This window comes from Rhinatrema bivittatum, chromosome 8 (genome assembly GCF_901001135.1).
Source record: "Rhinatrema bivittatum chromosome 8, aRhiBiv1.1, whole genome shotgun sequence".
NCBI classification, from domain to species: Eukaryota; Metazoa; Chordata; class Amphibia; order Gymnophiona; family Rhinatrematidae; genus Rhinatrema; species Rhinatrema bivittatum.
Genome location: NC_042622.1, coordinates 44,032,866 through 44,054,509, shown reverse-complemented (window position 1 = coordinate 44,054,509; position 21,644 = coordinate 44,032,866). Strand labels below are relative to the sequence as shown.

General features: G+C 42.8%; 1 protein-coding gene across 1 annotated transcript in view; it reads right to left on the bottom strand.

The window, feature by feature from the left end:
- The window catches only part of LOC115097377 (BPI fold-containing family C protein-like), a 29,505-nt gene extending 8,210 nt beyond the window's left edge, over positions 1–21,295 (bottom strand). Inside the window, exons 1-14 of the mRNA XM_029613134.1 lie at positions 21,185–21,295; positions 20,698–20,835; positions 19,711–19,819; positions 17,120–17,248; positions 14,894–15,049; positions 13,891–13,954; positions 12,229–12,289; positions 11,932–12,023; positions 10,275–10,451; positions 7,481–7,510; positions 5,442–5,612; positions 3,073–3,152; positions 1,517–1,556; positions 239–302 (exon numbers count right to left, since the gene is read on the bottom strand). Coding sequence (XP_029468994.1) covers positions 239–302; positions 1,517–1,556; positions 3,073–3,152; positions 5,442–5,612; positions 7,481–7,510; positions 10,275–10,451; positions 11,932–12,023; positions 12,229–12,289; positions 13,891–13,954; positions 14,894–15,049; positions 17,120–17,248; positions 19,711–19,819; positions 20,698–20,803 — 1,279 coding nt within the window. The 5' untranslated portion in view covers positions 20,804–20,835; positions 21,185–21,295. The remainder of the gene's footprint in view (positions 1–238; positions 303–1,516; positions 1,557–3,072; positions 3,153–5,441; positions 5,613–7,480; positions 7,511–10,274; positions 10,452–11,931; positions 12,024–12,228; positions 12,290–13,890; positions 13,955–14,893; positions 15,050–17,119; positions 17,249–19,710; positions 19,820–20,697; positions 20,836–21,184) is intronic.
- Positions 21,296–21,644: the final 349 nt, after the last annotated feature.

The window sequence follows — 21,644 nt, the reverse complement described above, 5'->3', positions numbered from 1 at the left end:
AGGGAGTGCTCCAGGACCAGTGTGAGAGAGGCAGGTGTATGCAAATTCAATCCAACCATTTAGAGGAACTTGAAATAATGGATGGCTCAGTGTGTTAAATTAAATAAGAGTATTTTCTTTAAGGTTTAACATCAAAACACATAACTTTAGAAGGATGTAAATCTCCCTCTTCCTCTAAAATTACTTATCACACTTCCATTTCCTGCTATCCTTGATGGGGATGTTGCTCCTTACTTACCATTAACAAATGGAACACCTTTTTCTTGTATAAAATCCTGCAGAGCTTTCTCCATGTCTGAGAACTGTAACGAAATTGAAAAGCAGGTCTGAAGTTCACAGGGAGCAGGTTCCATGACTCAACAACTAATTTTAACTTCATACGAGCCCTGTGTATCAAGTACGTGCACACAGAGCCCAGTTTTCCAGTCAATCGGCTGTGCGCCGGCTGTGTGCATAAGTATATGGTGGGAACCACACAGTTTAGAAAATACTGCGTATTTCTCCCCCAAAAGCATGTACGTATGTTGTAGTGCATGCTTATAATTGCATTGCAGGAACACATATATGTTCTTTATCCAATAAAAAAACCAGGTATATTTTATGTGTAAAATCATAGTAAAAATTTGCACATAATAACACAGAATTACAAAAGGAAGCAGACAGATTTTAAAGTCTGCTAAAGCACTATTCTGAAAATACTTAGTTGCGCGCTGACTTGGTATCACTAGTTTGCCAAAACCTCCACCATTTCACCCAGACCTTCATGAGTTCGCCTATGCCCTCTATCCTCTAGCACGTCACCCTGACCCTCCCACCCAAAAACAAGCTCATCCGATTTCAACTGTGTGAGTCCTTATAGCAGCTGCAAAATGTTCAGACAAGTTAGGTAATGTATACGCCTGTACCTCTTACAAAATAGCAACTTGTCCAGCTAATTATCAACCCCACCCCGGCACACCCTTAGACTGCCTCTTGTTTCCCCTCCCCATTAAAACGTACACATACTCGGGAGCTATCTATATATCATATGCCTGTGTGCAGTCTAGATATGTGCGTTAGTGTATTTTTACACATGCAGCCCCCGTGTGACTCTGAAAATCCACGTCACAACGTGTAGGCGGGTAAGTTTACACTTGTATCTGTCGCACAATTTTCTAAGGGCCATTTCTGCAGGTAAAGCATGACGTTGCCTGCAAAAGTCCCTTGGAACTTTAACCCTCCCTGTGGTCTTCTTTGAGAAATGAAACCATGACCTGATGTTGCTCAGTCCGGCAGTAGCAGAGCGACTATACATACCCGCATGTCAAAGGGGATAGACTAAGCCCATCCACCCCGCTGTATGCGTGGAGATGTAGTGCTGCTGTGCTTTGGGAAATTAGAAAGATATCTCCCTGAAGGGGGGGTAAAACCAGGGCTGGCCCAGCCTGTCCCTTTTAACCTGAATCCCTAGAGTCACCCTCAGTAGTAGTCTTTATTGAAATGTGGATTAAGCCCTCCTCCCCACCCTACTACTGACCTTGGAGTCCTTGTCTTTTGATGTGATCTGCACTGCAAAGCTAAAAGGAAGACAAAACCCACAATAAGACTGCGCCTTGCCCACTTTTTTTTTTCAGTTTGAAAGGAAAAAATGCATTTACAATATACAATATTAGAGCAAGCACACCTATGTTTTTCTTCATCTTGCTAATTTGCAATTATCTGAAGTCGGGATTGTATTACTGACAACCTGTACAGTATTAGAACAATCAGTGGTAAGAGCTTAGGAACTGTAAAATCCAGAGTTAATTACCCAAGCTCTACTCAAGTATAAATGATGATAGTAACTATATCAATATTTCAATTTTGAACAGCTCTTGTTAGTTCCAATGTCTGCAGTCACTTTTAGTCTGTATACATACATTGCAGCAAGTTTTCAAAGCGAAAAAAATGTATATGTTAGCTTTGACAATTCTTAGCAGCTGCAAAATATGTGCACTAGAAGCACCCACATAGATTTTGCATCTGCTATTTGTGCGAATAAGAGCAAAATAGTACACAGACATACCAAAATGCCAGGTACACATGATATTTTCCTTCCCTCAACCGGGCTAAAAGTATGCATGCTGAGGGAGTTGCATCTGATGAGCACAGGACTTTGCACAGGGACGTGCTGAGATTTCTCTGTACTCAAAGGCATTCTGTTTTCTCCTTAAGAGGGAGGTTGGATTGTCTGTTGGTGGATAGCAGTTGCAATGCTTACAAAGTTTTAAAATATAAACTTGTTTGTTTTAGGTTTTATGTGCATAAATGAAAATTATCCCCTTAGTGCAGGACTTCCTGGGGACCCACCGTAGGATATTCACTGTGAATATGCATGAGATAAATGTGCATATCATGGAGACTCTCTCTATATACAAATGTATCTCATGCATATTCATTGTGGATTTCTTGAAAACCCAACTGGCTTGTGGGGTCCTCAGAACAGGTTTGGGAAGCCTGGCCAAGCAGGTCGCTTTTAAAATGCCGGCACGTGCAAAAACCAAGAGATATACTTGTGGTCAGGCCGAATGCTTTTTGAAAATGGCCCGGCCACGTGTCTATCTTCCGGTATGCGTGGAAATGCCGGGTTGTTTCAAAGGAGCAGGCCAGGGCGGTGGCCAGCCAGGACAGTGCGTGCCGGCAGCCAGCTGCCGCGTGGAACTTATTCCTGCTTCATCGAGTGGGTACGTTTTTAAACTAAAAAAGTAAGGGTAGTTAGGGTAGGCTTAGAGGTTGGGGAGGAAGGTTAGGTAGGGGGTTAGGGAAGTTCCCTCCCAGTCCATTCCTTTATTGTAGAAGCGGTATATACAATATTTTAAATAAATAAATAAGGCAACATTTTTAGAAAGAATAGAAATGGGTAGTTACCCTTCTCTTGGAGAAATAAGCAGTCACTGAGCACATGCCATTTGCAAATACAGCACTTGCATGCATGCAGCAGGCTAACATATTAATGTAAATTCTTCTTTTCTTTTTTTTTTTTTAAATATTTTTATGCAAGTTGAAGTTTGTTCTGCCTCCATTAACCATTTAAATACAGAAGTCTGGCATTACCTGTTCAGAGTTAAAGAACCGCTTACTCTCAGCATGGAATTTGCCTCTGCAATACCCAGGTCAGCACTGATGCTGGCTGCCTGCAGAGGAAAACAGCAGGAAAAATCATCTTAGTGCAGCCATTGTCAAACACTACCCATCCTGGTTCTGCACATTCCCCTGGTTTTGACCAGCCAGGATGACTGACATTTTGGCAGGTGTGCAATGGTGCTGGTCTCAGTCTCACTGCACAGCCTGCACACAGGGCTGACTCATATGTAGAGAGATGTGAGGCTTAGTTTGACTTCAGCCCCAACCAGCCTGTTTCAAATTTTGCAGAAATCCAGGTATTTATCCAGGAATTGAGGAAATCCACTCATCTGCAGAAACTCAAAGTGGACTTGGAAATTATCCACCAGCAAATTTCCACAGATCTGCTTGGAATTTTACAATTGAACCATGAACTGTGCTACCTTACATTCAGGCCGATACAGTACAGTGCGTTCTGGCGGAGCGCACTGTTAACCCACGATTGGACGCGCATTTTCGACGCGATAGCTTTACCCCTTATTCAGTAAGGGGTAATAGCGCGTCGAAAACGCGCCTCCAATCCCCCCGAACCTAATAGCGCCTGCAACATGCAAATGCATGTTGATGGCCCTATTAGGTATTCCCGCGGAATTCAGTAAGTAAAATGTGCAGCTAAGCCACACATTTTACTTTAAGAAATTAGCGCCTACCCAAAGGTAGGCATTAATTTCTGCCGGCGCCGGGGAAGTGCACAGAAAAGCGATATTAAGTCAGAGGCCCCAAAAGTTAAAAAAAAGTAAAACATTTTAAAAAAAAATTTTTAATGGGCCCGCGGCTCGTGGGTTGAAAACGGGACGCTCAGTTTTGCAGGCGTCCGGTTTCCGAACCCGTGGCTGTCAGTGGGCTCGAGAACTGACGCCGGCAAAATTGAGCGTTGGCTGTCAAACCTGCTGACAGCCACCGCTCCTATCCAAAAAGAGGCGCTAGGGACGTGCTAGTGTCCCTAGCGCCTCTTTTTGCCGTGGACCCTAATTTAAATAAATTACTTTACTGTATCACGTGCATAGGAGAGTGGGTGCTCACCCGCTCTCCTGCGATTTTTACTGTATCGGCCCGATTATGGGGGAAAAAAAACCAAAGGTACAGTTGTTCAACCAGGCCTTCCTCCAGACTGCACAGTTATGTTTAGACATTGGTTCAGTGATATCTGCACAAGGGTTTGCAACTAACTAATGTTATTTCTAATGTGCCTATTAATTTATTCTAATTTAATTGCAATCTGCTTTGAGGCCATTCTTTGAAAAAGGTTGACTAGCAAATGTTTGGAGATAGATATATGAAAAAAACAAAAAAGTGAAACGCCCGACCATCAATGAATATCCATCAACGTAAGAGAAGCAGGGGGGAAGAATTTCAAAATGTCCACCAGTGTTTTAATCACATATCAACATTCAACTTCTCTGTGATGTGTCAAAAGACAATCCAGCTTTCATGCAGGTGAGCAATCCCCCAACATGGACCTGCGTCCGGAGGGACCTTATATCAAGGCTTTCACAAAGGTCATCAAGGCAAGGCTGGATAACATCTCTGACAACCTTCATATCAAAGGGAAGCTTTTTGCTTTTATGTCCTCTCTCTCTTCAAAGTATGGTCTGTGAACCAACCTGATGACTCCAAGGTTTTACAAGGGCTCATCAAACTGATTTGTGAATGCAGAGCTTCACTCATCCCTACATGAGAGTTCCTTCAGGTCTGCTGTGTGTCGAGCCCAGTTCTTCCTCTCTCACTCCCTCTGAAGCATCGTTTTCAGAAACAGCTTTAATGAATGTGCCCATCAGGCTAGGACTACCTGCTGGTGCCGGTGCAAAGCAATTTATTCCCAAAATTCAGGCACCTCTCCTTTTAAGCCCTCACCGAAGGGGCACAAAACATATTCAGCTCCCTTTTTTAAAGTGAGCAGTCAAACCTGAACAATGTAAGACACTTTTGTTTTTCAAAACTTTTTTTCCCATCAACTTTTAAGGCCAAAATTATTATATTTTTCCTGTGCAACAGCAAGCCAGATTTTACAGTTAGGTTAATTATTGTTTATTTGATGCCCTGTTACTGTATGTTGTATTAACTCACATATCTTTGTAGATTTAAGGTATATAGGACATTTTTAATGCACTTAGCACAAATTGAATAAAAATTTAAGATTTAGAGCAATCATTTTTTTTTTATCACCAGGACAGACGGAAGATTTTTGTTTTAAATAGTGGAACAATACTGAATAAACAGTAGGATGATATAACGGGAAGCAACAGTCCGTAATTTCAAAGAACCTGGCTCCCCTTGTAATACTCCCTGGTACTACTTACCATGCTAGCAGAGATCATGGATTGGCTGGGTGAGTTGGAACCCTTGGTGGACAGCTCGATGAGGCCGGCCACCTCCACGGTCATGTTGTTTGGTCTCAGCGTGACCGTCGGAGGCTTACTGGCTGCTATTTTGACTGTCACTGGAAGTGGTTCAGATGGCTTTTCAGAAATCTGTGAAGCAGTGAAGACAAGAGCCATGAGGGTTGAGAGGAGGAAGCGGGGAAGCAGAGCTCACCTTCCCCCACTGGCAGAAGCAAGAGCATGAGGGAACTGAAACCATACTCCTAAGCACATAACAGTTTAAAGAATAAAAGACATTTGTCACCATTAATATACCTGCTACTTTTTCTTATATTTTAATGGGAATAAAGGAAACTTGGGCTTGGGGAAAATTGTGTTAGAAAGTAAGCATGAAAATCTCACTGTATAGTAATATAAATGAATTCTGCTGGGTGTTTTGAAAACAGATTAGCAAGGTAATGATAAAGAAACCAGGATTGAGGCCTGCAGTCTTTGAATGCCATCAGCAAGCCCTTCTCCTCTGTCTAGAAAGAGCAGCCTAATGTTGTTAGCAGTTTTACTTTCAGAATAACATTCTCTGATGGGGTTCCACGTTTTTCCCCCCAATGAGCAGCTCTGCCCTTTACAGATATGTCTGAGTGCCTTCGTTGCGTCAGGGGTCTCAATCAGACCTTTATCCCCTGCAGTGATGCCTCTGCATTGGCAGTGTTTTAGGGAGGTCCGCCATTCCCCGTTGGGAAGGCTTGTCCAGGGCGTATAAAATCCCAGCACCCATGTGATGCAGGAGGGCAGCTGGAGAGTTGCGGTCAGCCTTGGCTCAGAGCTGAATGTATTCGGGTGTCTCTCCTTGTGAAGGACGTTTAGAGGCCCTTGTCCCCCTCCACATGGAAAGGTCTTAAAAGAGGAGTTTGCTCCTGCTCAGGGAAAGTGACTGGGACCTGAGGGAGATGCTGAGGGGAGGAGTCCTGGGAGTCCAGAGGGTGCTGAAGGAAAGGTTCTTGCAACCCGAAGAACATTTCAGGGGGGGGGCCAAGAGAGAAGGGAATTTATTCAGAGGATTGGATGAGTGCACCAGGGAGGGGTCAGAGGACTGGCAAGCAACCCACCCTGGGAGAATCCACAGAGTGCTGGCTGATTAAGCGAATAAGTTAAATGCTCGCTCAATAAAAGAGAGGAACAGAGAAGAAGATTCCACCACCCAAAAAGTACCGGGAGGGCCCAGAAAGAAAGGGTACCTTCCCCTAAGAGCTTACTTGTTTAGAGAGAATGTGAATAGACACTGGGATTATATTTTGCACTGTTTTGGGACATTGTTTTCCTGCCACCAGTTTACAATAAAAAATACTTTTTTTTGAGTGGACTGGTATGCAGAGGATCCCCAGAGAAAGACAAAATCCCTCTAGGTTGGAAAGTCTTTATTTCTGCCCCTCCCACCCCAATTGTGGGAACCCTGGGAGGTCATGGGGCCTTCGGAATTGGCACTATCCCCTAAAATCTAACTAATATCAGAACACCCACGCAAACCTATTTCTTTCTTTTCCTTTTAAGAACTGACTTTCCTTTTGAAGCTATTTAGCTTTGAAGTCATAACCGTCTTTGTTGGCAAAATGTTTCGTGCTTTCACTACTTTTTAAGAAACATTTTACCACCCACAGAGGAAAAGATATTTCCCCTTGGCCCGGGAGGACGACCCCCGTATATGTCTGTTCCCCCCTGAGACAGAAGGACTGCCTGTGAAATCTTTGCATGGTCTACTGATGCATTTGTTCAGCAAAATAAGCTAAAATAAAGCCCATCGAATATTTAAAAAAATAGATTTTACAAATTAAAGCCTTGGAGCTTAAAGTTCTGTTTTTCCACCACCTCTGCTTCAGCTACCAAGCTCCAGGAGGCTTCCTCCTCGCAGCTGATTGACTTGTGCATGTGTTGCATTTTCCGAACCAGGCTGCAGCCTGGTCCTCGAATATTTTATAATTACAAGTAGGTAAAAGGAAAGGATGGGGAATAAGACAACTTACCCCAAGTACTGCCTTTGTCAGTTCAGAGATCTGTAACGAAAAAAAAAAAACAAAGTTACAAGTCTTTTAGATGGAGATGTGATCTGGGTGTAAAAGAGCAGACGGTATGTTTAGACTGAATTTATCAACACAAGACTATAGAGACCAATATAAATTAAAAAAAAAAAAAAGCCGAGTGTCCAAATTTAGACCCCTAAGGCCTAGATATTCTAAGCTACCGTGGCTTCCTGAATCGTGCGGTACCGGGGGCGGTACCAGGGGCGGGGGGCGAAGCGGGGGGGGAGGGCAGGCCTGAGAAAGTCGGCAGCGATCGCACCTCCGCAGTGCAATCGCTGCCGGCTTTCGCACCCAATAGCGCCATCGTGAAAGGTGGCACTATTGGGCGCGAGAGTGACAGCAAAAAGGGCCCTTACCTTTTCACCGTCAGCGAAGTCATCGTGGACTCCGCCCCGACGCCTCCCCTTCCGGGGCGGACTCCGCCCCGATTTAGTGATCGCACGCGAAAAGGGACTTTTGAAAATGACCCCCTAAGTTAGGAGTCTGTTTGTAGGTGAACTTAAGTGCCTGCATTTTTCAGCTGATAATTCACATAAACTTAGGCCCCTAAACTTAAGCCTGCTCTTCATTTCCCCTGGACGTCGGCTCCTAAGTTAGGTTGCCTGGTTTTCCCACCAGACTTCCCCGGCTAACTGTAACCAGATAGCCCTGAATATCAGCGCTCCCTGGAAAAGGCTGAGCTTGGAATTCCTCCATCATTTCAGCCCAGGTAACGTTTTTCTCATGAGTTACTTGGGACAAAATTTAGCTGGGGAGCCGAGGCAGGTGAAGTGTTAAAATCTTGGGTTTTGTTCTGGTTAACTCCAGAAGTTGGAATGTTGGCCTGACAATTTTTACCCTTTCGGTGAAGTTGAATGAGTTTCTATAGGTTGAATTCAGCTTTAGCAATAATCAGGTTGATAGAGGTGAATACAACTGATTGCCTTGTCGAGAAGGGTCGGGGGAGGGGAGGGGCAGAACATTTATAGTTATTTTGTGTGTGGAAAATAGACTTTTGGACGTTTTACTAGATCAGCAAAAAAAAAATCATTCAAAGGGTTGGTATTTTCCCACCATCGGTTTAACTCTATAACTATAGCATATAAGGTAAATGTACATTTTTAAATTGATTATTTATTTAAGGAGCTTTTCTCTTTAATTTACAGCTTTAATATCCACTTGATCACTTTTATATTGCTTCTTAAATTTCCTATGGATTGGCAGAGCATTGGTTTGGTGCTAGAAATTATGTTGAGAATTCCTCTGTAAAACAGACTTAGGCCAGTGGTTCCCAGACTTGTGCTACTGCTAGCGACCTCACAGCCAGTCAGATTTTCAGGCTATCCCAATGTATATGTCTGAGATATCTTTGCATTCCTTGGAGAACTGATATATGAAAACAGCACTCTTTCATAAGCAGTGGATATCCTGAAAACCTGACTGAAGGGTCAAGAAGACATGAGGCTTCAGTTTGGAGCCCGTTGGCACCCTTATAGCAAATCTTACAGAAGATTGGGTTTGTGATATAGCACAAAATAAAGGATTTCCGGTTTTGCAAGGGTAGGGGCATTGCTATCACATTGGCCTTATTACTAATTCTACATCTTGCCATGTTAGGTTCACATGCACGTTGCGGTGCATTACGACTGTCTGCAGCAGTGAATGCTATTTTGCAAGCCTTACTTATAATATCTTGCAGACCTGATGCCAGTGGCCATGCAAAAAAAACAAAAAAAAAAACGCCTTGATTTGAAGCCCAGCGTTTGTTTCAGTTTTCCCTGCTAATTTGTTACGTAAAATCTTCATCAACTTCTCTTAAAAGCTTTTATGAAATGCAGGTGCCAAATATGTGCAACCAAGTCAATCATATTTGACGCAGTTACACAATATATTGTTTGGATTAAGTTCTCTGTTTATAAACATACTGGGCCTGATATTCAGCACCATTTAGCTGGCTAAGTTCGGACGTAGCTGGCTGAATAGTGTCGTATGAATATCCGGCTGCAGTCAGTGGCTGCCACTTACCCAGCTAAATTTTATCTGACTAAAATGTTAGCTGTCAAAGTGAGAGGCAGAAGTGTTCCAGGACGGGGACACCAGCATTCACCATTATCTGACCCATGGGGGAGAAAAGGGTGGGGCCAAATTATGCAGCCAGCTGCATCGTGGTGGTGCGTTTTCGCCCGCCGCGGTCACAGCCAGGCCTCACACTTTTGCCCCCATAGTGCTATGGGAAAGGTGGAGTTATTTCCTGCTGTACTGTAAGCGATAACGTGAAAAACATTGTCACCCACAGCGCTGCCGGGCCATAACTCCACCCAAAGCCCGCCTGCACCCCTCCCCCTTCCCCTGATTTAAACTGTACCGCTCGCGTGCGATAAGGCCCTAACGCACGCAATAACGGCCCATCGCATTTTAAAGAACGACCCCCTTATATAGCAGGATAACTGTAGGAATGCCATTTGGTTGCCCTAAAGTTAGCCGGATAAATTTATCCGGCTAACTTTAAGATAGCCAAATTTGTTCAGGGGTGCAGCCATGCCACTGAATATCATAGACAAGTTAGTTGGATAAGTATATCCAGCTAACTTAGGCAGCCAGATAGCGGCTGAATATTGGGCCCACTGTTTTTATTTTAATTGATAGCCATTCATCAATGTCCCTACGCAAACTGCAATAATGAAATAGCTTGCGTCGAGGCGATATGTACACAGCAGTAGCACTCACGGTTTTCCTGCTCTAGAAGGGTTTTACTTACCTCATTATCTGTGAGCGTGTGACTTAAGACCCCGCTGGTATAATAGGCTTCTGCTGCAGAGTTGACGACAGAGGCCGAGACTCCAGTATATAGCATGGCATCACTCTGGTCTGGGAGGGAAAAGGGGACTGGGGCAAAAGTAGGCTCTTTGTGATTTTTAATTGCGTAGAACGTTCCCTGAATTAAGAAAGAGTGTGAAAGGCAGGTTAGGCATCTGGTGATTATGAATACAATTGTAAACATGTTGAATGAATGAAAAATTGAATAAATAAAATAGAATGGTAGTCAGTTGCTATCATTGATCACCACACCGAAGAGTCTATGGTCATAAGAACATAAGAATATGCCATACTGGGTCAGACCAAGGGTCCCATCAAGCCCAGTATCCTGTTTCCAACAGTGGCCAATCCAGATCACAAGTACATGGCAAGTACCCAAACATTAAATGGATTCATTGAATTGAAAGTATGCACTCTATACTTATTGCTTTCATAGTTCTGGATGAAGCCTTATAGAACTTTTTATAACAACTCTGGTTCTAATGATTGTATAATAAAGTTATTTATTTCATTGTTCCTAATTGTATAAGTACATATACTGTACAGCAAAATACAAATATATCAGTTGTTACATGCCTTGCCTCATATTACATATTAATGCTGTTTTCCTCACAAATCACAAATATTCTTAAGACTTCTATTTTTGTTTTTGTGGTCAAGAATACTGTAGATGCCCCTGCTAAGCTGAGCACTTGGTCAAGTGTCTAGTTGCTATTACTTACTAGGAATCTGCAAGATTCTCATTTCTAATCTGGGCAAGACAGTCAGAGCTACAGAAAAGTTCCTCAGCTTGAATCAGTCCATATGCATTAAAGACAGATTTGAAATAATTTCAGTGTTAGCAGTGTCAGGTCTTACTGATGCCACATTCATTGCCACTCTGCTCAGCATTTCTCCTTCTCCTTATGTTATGCCTTTCTTCTTCCAGGTGGTCACTTTATTTATTAACAGCTGAATTTTCAAAAGCCCGTGTGTGTGTAAAATCTGGGAGATACGTGTGGGGCCGCATGTGCGCTGTGCGCATTTTAGAAATGGCTCAGCCACGCACGTATCTCCTGATATGCGCAGAAGTGCCAGGTTTTAGGAAAGGGGCAGGCTGAGAGGTGGGAGTCTGGGTGGGGTGGAGCGGAGTGAGACGGAGGCCAACTGGGACAGTGGCCATTAGGCCCTGTCCCAGGGAAGCGTCTGCCAGCAGCCAGCCGGTGCGTGGAACTTACTCCTGCTCAGAGGAGCGGGTACGTTCGTAAACAAAAAAAATTAGGTTAGATAGGGTTAGTTTAGGGGTCAGGGGACTGGGAGGGAACTGGACAAAGGCCCGATCGTGTCATCAGGCGTACTTTACAAAATACCCCCCCCTGCACGCACGAGTTGCGGCCCACCCACCTATGCGCGTGCCGATATTAAAATTGGGCACGCATGTGCACGTGGATATCGTATTTTATAATATGCACGCGGCACCGCGCACATGTTATAAAATTGGGGCATCTTTGAACATTGACCCCCTTATTGATCAACCATTTTGTGAAAGAGCTAAAAGAGAACTCGGCCTAACTGAGCTGGTAAGTGAACCCTTGTAGATGTGCCTGTATCTCACTTACCTTTATATCCACATCAATGTACTTCTCTGTGAACACTGGAGAAGTCACGAGATGATAGTCTAGTTCAACAAAGTCGTCTACCTTGGACCGAACTGTGTGGAGATAAAACAACACATATATACATTACAAACAAAGAATTAACATTTTCTAAACAAGAAAATGAGAGGTGGCCTATATTTGAATGAGCAGTGAAATCCCTCTAACCCTTTTCTCATAGCCCCACTCCCCATTCACCAAGCAGAGTATTCACTTGAGCTTCCCTCTCGGGCGAGAACACATGAATAAGAGGAGACTCACAGTGGTAAGAGCTAAGCTTGGCATCCCATTTCTTGGACTCTTCTGTTAGCGCTGGACACAGCTGTTGTAGGATAAAGTATCAGAAACAAAGGTACACTTTTAGCTTATTGTGACGTGCGGAATTCATGTTTCGTTTTCATTCGAACCATACTAAAGCAATAAAATGTACTGGAGATGGACAATTTCTCAAAACAAAAACCAAAATATATAGGGGTCTATTTTAAATCCTACGCGCACGGGGTACATTTGTGCGCGCTACCCGGCGCGCACAAATGTACACCCGATTTTATAACATGCGCGTGCTGCCACGCGCATGTTATAAAATCCAGAGTCGGCGCGCGCAAGGGGGAGCACACATGTGCACCTTGCGCGCGCCGAGCCCAAGGGGCGCCCCGATGGCTTTCCCCGTTCCCTCCAAGGCCGTTCTGAAATCGGAGCGGCCTTGGAGGGAACTTTTCTTTCGCTCCCCCACACCTTTCCCTCTTTTCCCCGTATCTAACCCACCCCCCAGCCCTACCTAAATCCCCCCCACACACACCTTATTCCACGGAGTTACGCCTGCCTCTGGCAGGTGTAACTTGCAGGCGGGCGAACCTCCAGCAAGGCCGCTGTGCTGGAGGACTCGGGACTGCCCCTGGACCACACCCCGGACCGCCTCCCCGCCCACGGCCCCGCCCAAGGACCGCCCCTTTTTCAAAGTCCCGGGACATACGCACGTCCCAGGGCTTGCGCGCCCCGCCGAGCCTATGCAAAATAGGCTCGGCGCGCGCGGGGGGGGGAGGGGGGTTTAAAGGGTTGCACACGTATCTTACGCATGTAGCCCTTTGAAATTCTACCCCATAATGTGTGATCTCACCTAAAGTTTAATAATATTTAATAATTTTTGTATTATAATAATATGATGATATTATTGTTATTGAAAAGAATAATGAGAATGTGAAACAATAAGGATAAAACACAATGGCCCTATTTTCTTTTCCAGCTACTGAATCTTAATTGTTTTCTTTTCTTCTTTTTTTTTTTAGTTTTGTAACCTTTACTTCATTGCAGCATAACAATTTGATGCTGGCCTTTTATGCACAAGACTGAATCTAAGTGCAAGCAACAAAAGCCGCTGGACTATAATCAGGCTGGATTGTGAAAGAAAATCCCAAAGTATCATTTACTCTGCTCAAACCCCCCTTCCCCTCCCCCTCCTCTGCCTCATTTGCCTTTTGGAGAATGGACAGGTGACAGGAAGCACCCAAACAGGACAGGATATTTAAGCCTCCAAGATATCAAAATATTTTTTTACAAGGTGGGATAAATAACAAGTGGAAACCCTACTTTTAAGAGTTAGAAGCATTCCAGATGAATGACCAATGCGTATGCCATTTAGCACTATACAAATATTAAGTAGTAAGAAGCAATACAGTTAAACTACTACATGTCATGCTCTCATGCAGGTCCAAGTGCATCCTGAAATCTAGACTGGGGCTGATGGCAGCACAGCCCGCAGTTCCCTTGGATATTCCTGGCGTACTGCAGACCTGAATCCTTTATTTCTTTAGTGCAGACTAGAAGAAATCTAGCATATCTGATCTATTGTTCTGCATTTCATTAACACTTCATTGTTATTACTGCAGTGCACCCCACAAAGTGGAAGGGATGGTTGTAATGTACCCGCTCGTTCAGGGTCTTGCGGATATAATCCTCCAGCTTGTCATTGAACATCTTGGCGACCACTCTGCCAGGGAAAAGTAGGAGGAAAAAAAAACAAAAACCGTCAGCATGAATTTCTATATGTATTATTAGGACAGTTTGGGGTGCTGACATTTAAAAGTGGTCAGGATCTGAAAGCATGGACCATGCAAGAAGAGAAGCTAAGCACGGAGAGAACTGGTACAGCATAGTGTCAGGGGTCTGTCCTTAAACAACACAAAGTGTGTCTGCCTGTTTCTTCCCTAACGGAGAGTTTAAGACAAGAAAACAAGTTGGTAGTAATGTCTGTAGAGGAGACCCAAAACCAGCCTGAAGTACTCCAGCTTGTTAACCCCTTTAAAAGGCTGCTCCCAGGGACACATTGTACCAGCAAGGGGGGGCCTAACGCTGGTCCCCTTAAGAGCGGCTTCAAAACAGGGAGGGTTTACCAGGGCCATTTTCAAACTGGGAGTCGGCAGGGCAGGAGCGACTGAGGATTGCTGCTGACCTATTTGGACTTTGGAGATTCAGTGGAAGGGATAAAAGAAATCTGGTGTATGTGTGTGTGTGTGTGTGGGGGGGGGGGGGGGGAGTATAAGAGAAAGCCAAGGAGGGATTCTATTTTTAAATTTTGGCAGCCCTGAACTTTGTTGTGGCCCTTACTTTCCTTTTGTTATTCTTTTGGGCTTTTATCCAGTTGTTTTTTTTTACCCTTGCTGCTTTTGATGAAACAAACAGAAATAAACATCAAGCGACATTTTAAGATCCAGCAAAGGAAAAATGAAATTTTTGTATGTACAAAGTACCCCTAGTAAATAGGATCTATATATGTCTCTCGTATTTTATCAAAGCTGTAGTTTTTAATTGTTTTTTGCAGAAAAAATGATTTTGTTTTGTCCAACTGCTGTTTGATGGTCTAATTTGGGAGAATATAGCAATCTTGTGTTGGTCTAAGTTTGAGTTAATTAACTCTTCTGATACCCACTCCATTGCTTTATGCAACTTGACTTCCACATTCTTGATGTCAGACTGACAGCTGTCGAGGGAGAAGGTGGGAATCCCTGCATCGTTCTGTGAAATTTTGAAGTTTGCTTTGATAGACACACCAGATAACTCCACAACAAGTTTTTCACGGGCTTTGCTGTAGAAAGAAGGGATATGGGCTCATATTAGACCAATATGGAACAACCTTGTATCTGCTCAATCACAAGTACATTTTAAAAGCCCTGCGCGCGTGGGGTTACTTGCTTGGTTGGGCCTTGCGCGCGACGCACGCATTTTTGGAAGGGCCCGGCCACGCGCTTAACCTCCGTTGCGTGCCAAAGTGTCGGGCCTTTGAAAAGGGGCGAGCTGGAGGTGGGGTCTGGGAGGGGAGGGGCGGGGGCGGGCGAGACAATGGCATTCAATGCTGCCCTGGGGAAGTGCACGCCGGCAGCCGGCCAGTGCATGGAGATTACTTCTGCTTCTGAGGAGCAGTAAGTAGCTAGGAAGGGGTAAGGGGTTAGCGGTTGGGGAGGGGAGGGGAGGAGAGGAGAGGGAAAGGGTAGGAAGGTTAGGTAGAGGTACAGGAAAGTTCCCTCCCAGTCTGTTCCATAATTGTAGCGGACTCGGAGGAAACTGGGGAAGCCCTACTCCCGTTGCCACGCCACACGTGGCCTTTAAATTTTCCCACCCTCGCGCACGGAGGAAGCCACCCGCCCACATGTGCACGTACCATAAAATAGCCGCGTCATGTGTGCATGGGTCTTAAAATCGACCCCTTTAGAGAGGATCTGTAGTCAGAGATATGCTTTCATTTCCAAATGACATGAAAACACCAAAGAAGTGGCTGTTTCCTTTCATGCCACTTGAAAATGGAATGAAAAGAAACACTAACCACATTTATTTTTACATTTTGTTTTCTTTCATTTTTGTTTTTAGTGCATGCTAACAGCAAATACTGCAAACGACATCAAAAAGAAGACAAATCAGAAAAAAAAAAAAAAAAGATACAGAAATCCCCCCCAATCGCCTCTTCCCCTGAAATAGCCCAGAATAACAGAAAATGAAATTTTTGGGACGGTAAACCCTTACATAGTAGAAAGAAAAAGCAGCAGGAGAACAAAAGGTTAGAAAGACCATTGTTACAGAAAAGAAAAGGAGAAGAGTGGAGAGAGAGAGCAACAAGGGAGGAGAAAGGGTCAGTGAGGAATGAGGCTCGGGATCGAAAATTGAGAAGCAAGATCCCTGATGCCTACCCCAGTAAAGATCCCCTGAGTCCATATTGTTCAATGTGCCAGAGAAATCTGACCTGCTACAATCCAAAACAGCATTTTTTAATTGCTCCATATTAATGGAAGTGAACACATGAAATGGAACAAGAGTCAGAAGTCTGCCCAGAATGATTTGGTAAGAGGACCGTGCCATACATAATTGTGAAACCTGCTTATACCACAGTGTTACATTGAATTATTAGAGATGTTTAGTCGCTTTCATTTGTTTTGGTAGTTTAAGCATGTACATGCATAAAATTTTATTTTCTGCCCATAAAATGGTATTTATACTCATAAACTACAAAAAAAACATGAAAATGAAACTAAATTTAAAAAATGTGCCAAAAATCCCCGAATGAACAAACTGAATCAAAATGTTTTGCATGCACATCCCTATTAATTAGTAGAATGGTTGCTGATCGTCTAAGTAAGGAAGAGCTGTATCACGCATGGATGTTAAACATAGGAAACATCCAGAACTGGGGAGGTTTTGCTTTATTTTAGAAACATATTTTATCTGTTGTTAATTTATAAAATATGTCCTCTTAGCATGGTTCTTTAGCATGAATAACTACCATAATACAGTACTAACATGGTATATCTTAATCAGCCTATCTTTAAGAATTCTGGAGTTAAAAGGCATGAACTAATCTGGGAAACTACTGAAACAAAGGAGGAAGAAAAGCTGTCATTGAGGATAAGATGTAGATAAAAGCCAACAATATAGTTGGGTCATCACATCTTTAAAGATATAACATTTCAGAACTTGTTTTCTTCCTCAGGCTTTTTAAGCTTCAATCGCTTGCATCATTATCCATCGGTTAGCCTTTTAAATGTATCAGCTTTGTCAACTATCTTTTTGTTTATTTTTTTAACTATTTTTAATGGACGGTTGATGTAGATACTATAACTTTTCATTTTTTCTTTGAATTCCAGTTTGCTGACTGAATAGTACTTACAGCATCCAGTGATCTACTTTACAGTTGCTGTTGATGGTTGCCTTACTATTTTTGATGAACATCTGAATTCCAGCGTCAGGCACAACAGTCAATGAACTTTCATTAATTGTAAGGTCTTCTATTTGTATACTGGGAAAAATGAAAATATGAATATTAGATGATGTTGGGCATCCCACCATAATGAATCTTTTCACAAAAATACCTTGATTAACCCAAATATGTGTGAGGTATATGATGCATATTCTTCAACCTTAGCAACATTGACTAGTTAGCTATGAGGGTAATTTTCAAACTGCATTGAGACAAAGTCTAGAGGTATCTTTAATCCATGGACTTTGCTCCAATTTTACAAGCAAACATGCACACACATTGGTATAAAGTCCATACCTTCATATACACCTGCTTTATGTACAGAGTTTTATTTTTTCAAGAAAATGTATATTAATTTCAAAATGCAATCTACGTCTATACTTTTCCTCTCCTGACCTAAACATGTCCCCTGGGAATGTCTACTGTAATTGTGACTATCGGCGTTGTTGAATGCTTTACGTTGCATTGCTTTACGTTGCATTGAGTCATAAATGTCTTTCAAAATTGTCCTCCCAAAACTAACTCTTGATCTTTGATATTCAAGTTGCCATTAAATGTCATAAATCTGAATGACATTTTTGGAGGTCAAAGCCTGAACCAACTCTACTAAGGTCATCAAGTTTGAGGAATCTACAACAATAAAAATGCAAACCTCGGATGTGTTAAACTGCTATAATTCAGATTAGATCAAGATAGTTAAACAGAAATTTTGGTGACCTGACTTGAAAATCATAAGTGAGTCCCCCAGAATTCCTGTACAACCATCTTCTAATGTGCATTATTAATTCATTTATTAATTATGTCTATGATCCACTTTTCCATAAAGTCGCTTGAAAACACTCCTCCCATTTTCCCATAACCTTCAAAAGTAATTTAAAAAACATAAATGAGAGCATGTTTTATGTACACAAATGAATTCCCTTGGATTAAGTGGTAAAGATTTCAATAAATGCAGATACTCTTTAAAAATGGCGTGGGCCATCCAGTGCTCCCTCCATGTGACAGGGGCCGGCCAATGGCACGGATACCCTGTCACATGGTTCGGGCAAAGGCCATCGGCACCATTTTGATTAGTGGCAGCCGACGGCCCGGGAGCGGGAGATTGCTCCCGGGACCCCTACTGGACCACCAGGTACCTGTAAAATGTTTTGGGGGGGGGGGGGTCGGGAGGGTGGGGTAAGCAAAGGGATTAGTTTTAAAGGGTCGGGTGGGTTTTTTGTTTATCGGCTCGGGCGCAGCCGATGAACAAAACCGCAATCGGGCCCGATGAAAAAAACCCCACATGTGAATCGGAACCGGAATCCAAACCGATTCCGGTTCTGATTCACATCTCTAATCGTAATGCACATTATTTCCCCCAGAAACTGTATCATTATTGATGTCAACCATCTTGATCAAGCATACAGCCTTATTAAAAAAAATATATATATATGTTTCCCATTCTGTGCCTATGGAAAAAAATGGTTGCTGAATAAGGCCATTCTTATCGTAGTATAGTAAGAACATATTACTTCTATCAAATTATGAATTTTTTTTTCTGAAATCACAGTAAGAAAATTGACTTTAAATTGTTTAGATTCTGTACTAACAGGCCGATTCAGTAAACCACGTGGGAGAGCTGGCACTCCGAGGCGAGCGCCCGCTCTCACAACGGGCGCCCAAGCCCTTCTCCTTGGCGCGTGATTCAGTATGCAAATGAGGTCCTGCGATAATAAGGAGGCGCTAGGGACACTAGTGCATCCCTAGCATCTTCTTATTGGCATAAGCGGTGGCTGTCAGCGAATTTGACAGCTGACACTTAATTTTACCGTTGTCGGTTGTCAAACCCGCTGACAGCCACGGGTTCGGAAAATGGAGGGTGTACAGAAAAGCAGTTTTTTTCTGCTTTTCTGTACATTTTCCCGGTGCCGGCTGAAATTAATGCCTGCCTTTGGGTAGGCGTTAATTTCTGAGAGTAAAATGTGTGGCTTGGCTGAACATTTTACTTTCTGTATCGCGCAGGACTAACTAATAGGCTCATCAACATGCATTTGCATGTTGTGGGCGCTATTAGTTTCGGGGGGGGGGGGGGTTGGACGCGCATTTTCCACACACTATTACCCCTTACTGTATAAGGGGTAATAATAGCGTGTCGAAAATGCGCGTCCAAACGGGGGCTAACGGTGCGCTCGCCCTGAGCGCACCGTACTGAATCGGCCTGTAAGTGCCTTATCTGCCAAGCATTTTTCCCACAGACACAATGGAAGGCACCATTCCGTGTGATTTAAATTATAGAAAAATACTACAATTTGCCATTTTCTGAATTAATGCAAATGTCAGGTGTTCAGATAAAATTTTGTTTTATTCTCACATCAATATTATGCAGTTCACACACTAGCATATCTTAATTCAAAACTTTGCAAAAGCCAATATATGTTATTTTTCAGCAACAAATAGTGCTGTGCTCAGTTACACATAACTGCAAAAGCTGAATCACCAATTTCCCTTCATGAATTACTCACTCTGTGATGTCGTAAGATAGTTTTCCCCTTACATTTTCCTCACCACTTATATTTGGGATGGGGAGAGATTTTACATAATTTTGCAGAAATATCTTGCCAACGTCATTAGCTATGGGAAAAGAAAAGAATTAGTCAGATTATTCAGGGACTGGCGTGATCAAGTCCACCTTCTCTGGTTCCGTTATCAGGATGGGTTCTGTGTAAGGATGGAAAAAAACGTTTAAAAAAAAAAAAAAGGATCTGCAAACACAGATTTGAATTTTGTGCAGATTCGTGCTTGATGGAAATTTGATCCATAAGAATAAGAGGGCACATTACTGATAAATGCTCTTCAGGCATTTATTGTCCAATACATTTATTATCAAACTTTTTTTTTAAGTTAACTGGAATCTTTGTGGGTTGTAATACCTGCTAAAGGCCCAAAAAACCTTCCTTCCTTCAGCCCTGCAGGCCTGCGTGAAGAAGGGACCTGTTTTGTCTTGATAGCTTTATTGCGCTGCTCCTTTAAAAGGCATCACAGCCTGCAAGCTCTCCTGTTCTATCCAGGACCAGTGCATCTACTAGAACTCTAGAAAGCCAGCCCAGTAAGTGAGAGATGCAGAAGCTCTGATATCTGAATTTCAGAAGCTATAACACCCAGTCATCTAGTATCTTTTGGACTTTAGCTCACCATCCTAGACTTTTCTATTATTCTAGAGAAGCCAGGTTTTCCTAATGGGGATTCTGGATCTTTTTGCTTTTCAGGCAGGAGAGGATGAAATTCAGTTTTACATTTTTTGAAGAAAAACATTTTTTTTTTCATAGTAAACCTGATTTTTTGGTGTCTGCGTGTGTCTTTTTCAAACAAAGTTTGAAAACAGCCATTTTTCCTGATAGTCCTCATAATCAACTTGCATCTTCTGTGACCAAGAATAATGCCACATGGCCCTGCTTATATTTCTTTAGTGATGGGGCAGTGTATAATTTATATGAAAACTTTCAACTTACCGCAGTCCAGCCCCTTTTGGGTCACCCTCAGTTTTAATCCAGGATTGACAGCAACAGACAGGGTGAGCCATGTCAAGAGCAGGATAAAACTGTAAAGCTTCCCCATCTTCTCTTTCGCCCTTCACTCGTCTCAGAGATCTGTTAACAGGCGTAAAGTGTCAGAGAGAGAGAGCGATCTCCTGACATCAGTGAGACAGCCAGCAGGGCTGAGGTGTGGTGCTAATAAAAGATTCACTAAGCACCATCTTCATGATAGAGTTGGTTAAGCCTTAGCAAGAGCTAAGCAACACCTTCATTCAGTGTTAGCAGAAAACCAAGGGCATATATACCACCAGTGAGAAAAGCAATAGGTAGAGCGAGAGGCCCGCTTCCACCCCCCACTCCCATAAAAATGTCTAACAGCTATGTATGCTGCTCAAAGAAATATCCAAAATCAGAAAAACCTTTGAAAACTGATCCAGGTATCATAAATTCCTTCCTACATTACCTTACGGAGCTCGTAATGTCTTGCCCAGGACCAGGAGCCTTCTGGGTTGGTTTCTCAATCCTTTTCCCACAATGAATGGAGCTTCAGAGTTTCAGACCTATAAAGGCTACTGGGGAAATTAAGGAAATAAGTCAGGGTGCAATTATTATAATTGTTATTGTCATTAGACTTTGGGTGTGGAGAGAGACAGAAATGAAACAGGAAGTAAGACGAGTAAAGAGGTTGAATATTTTCTTGCATGTGTTTACTAGTGTGCCTATTTAAACTATTTCTAGGGATGTGCATTCATTTGCAAATGAAATGGAAACCACAATGAAGCACTCACATCTCATCTGCAAATAAAATAAAAAAAATCCCATTAAAATTTTGATTTTTTTTTTTCCTTTTTCTTTTTTGTTTCCGGAAATAGTGTGTGCTGTTTGTAAATAGAGTGCAGTCACTGTTTCCCAACACAAACCCC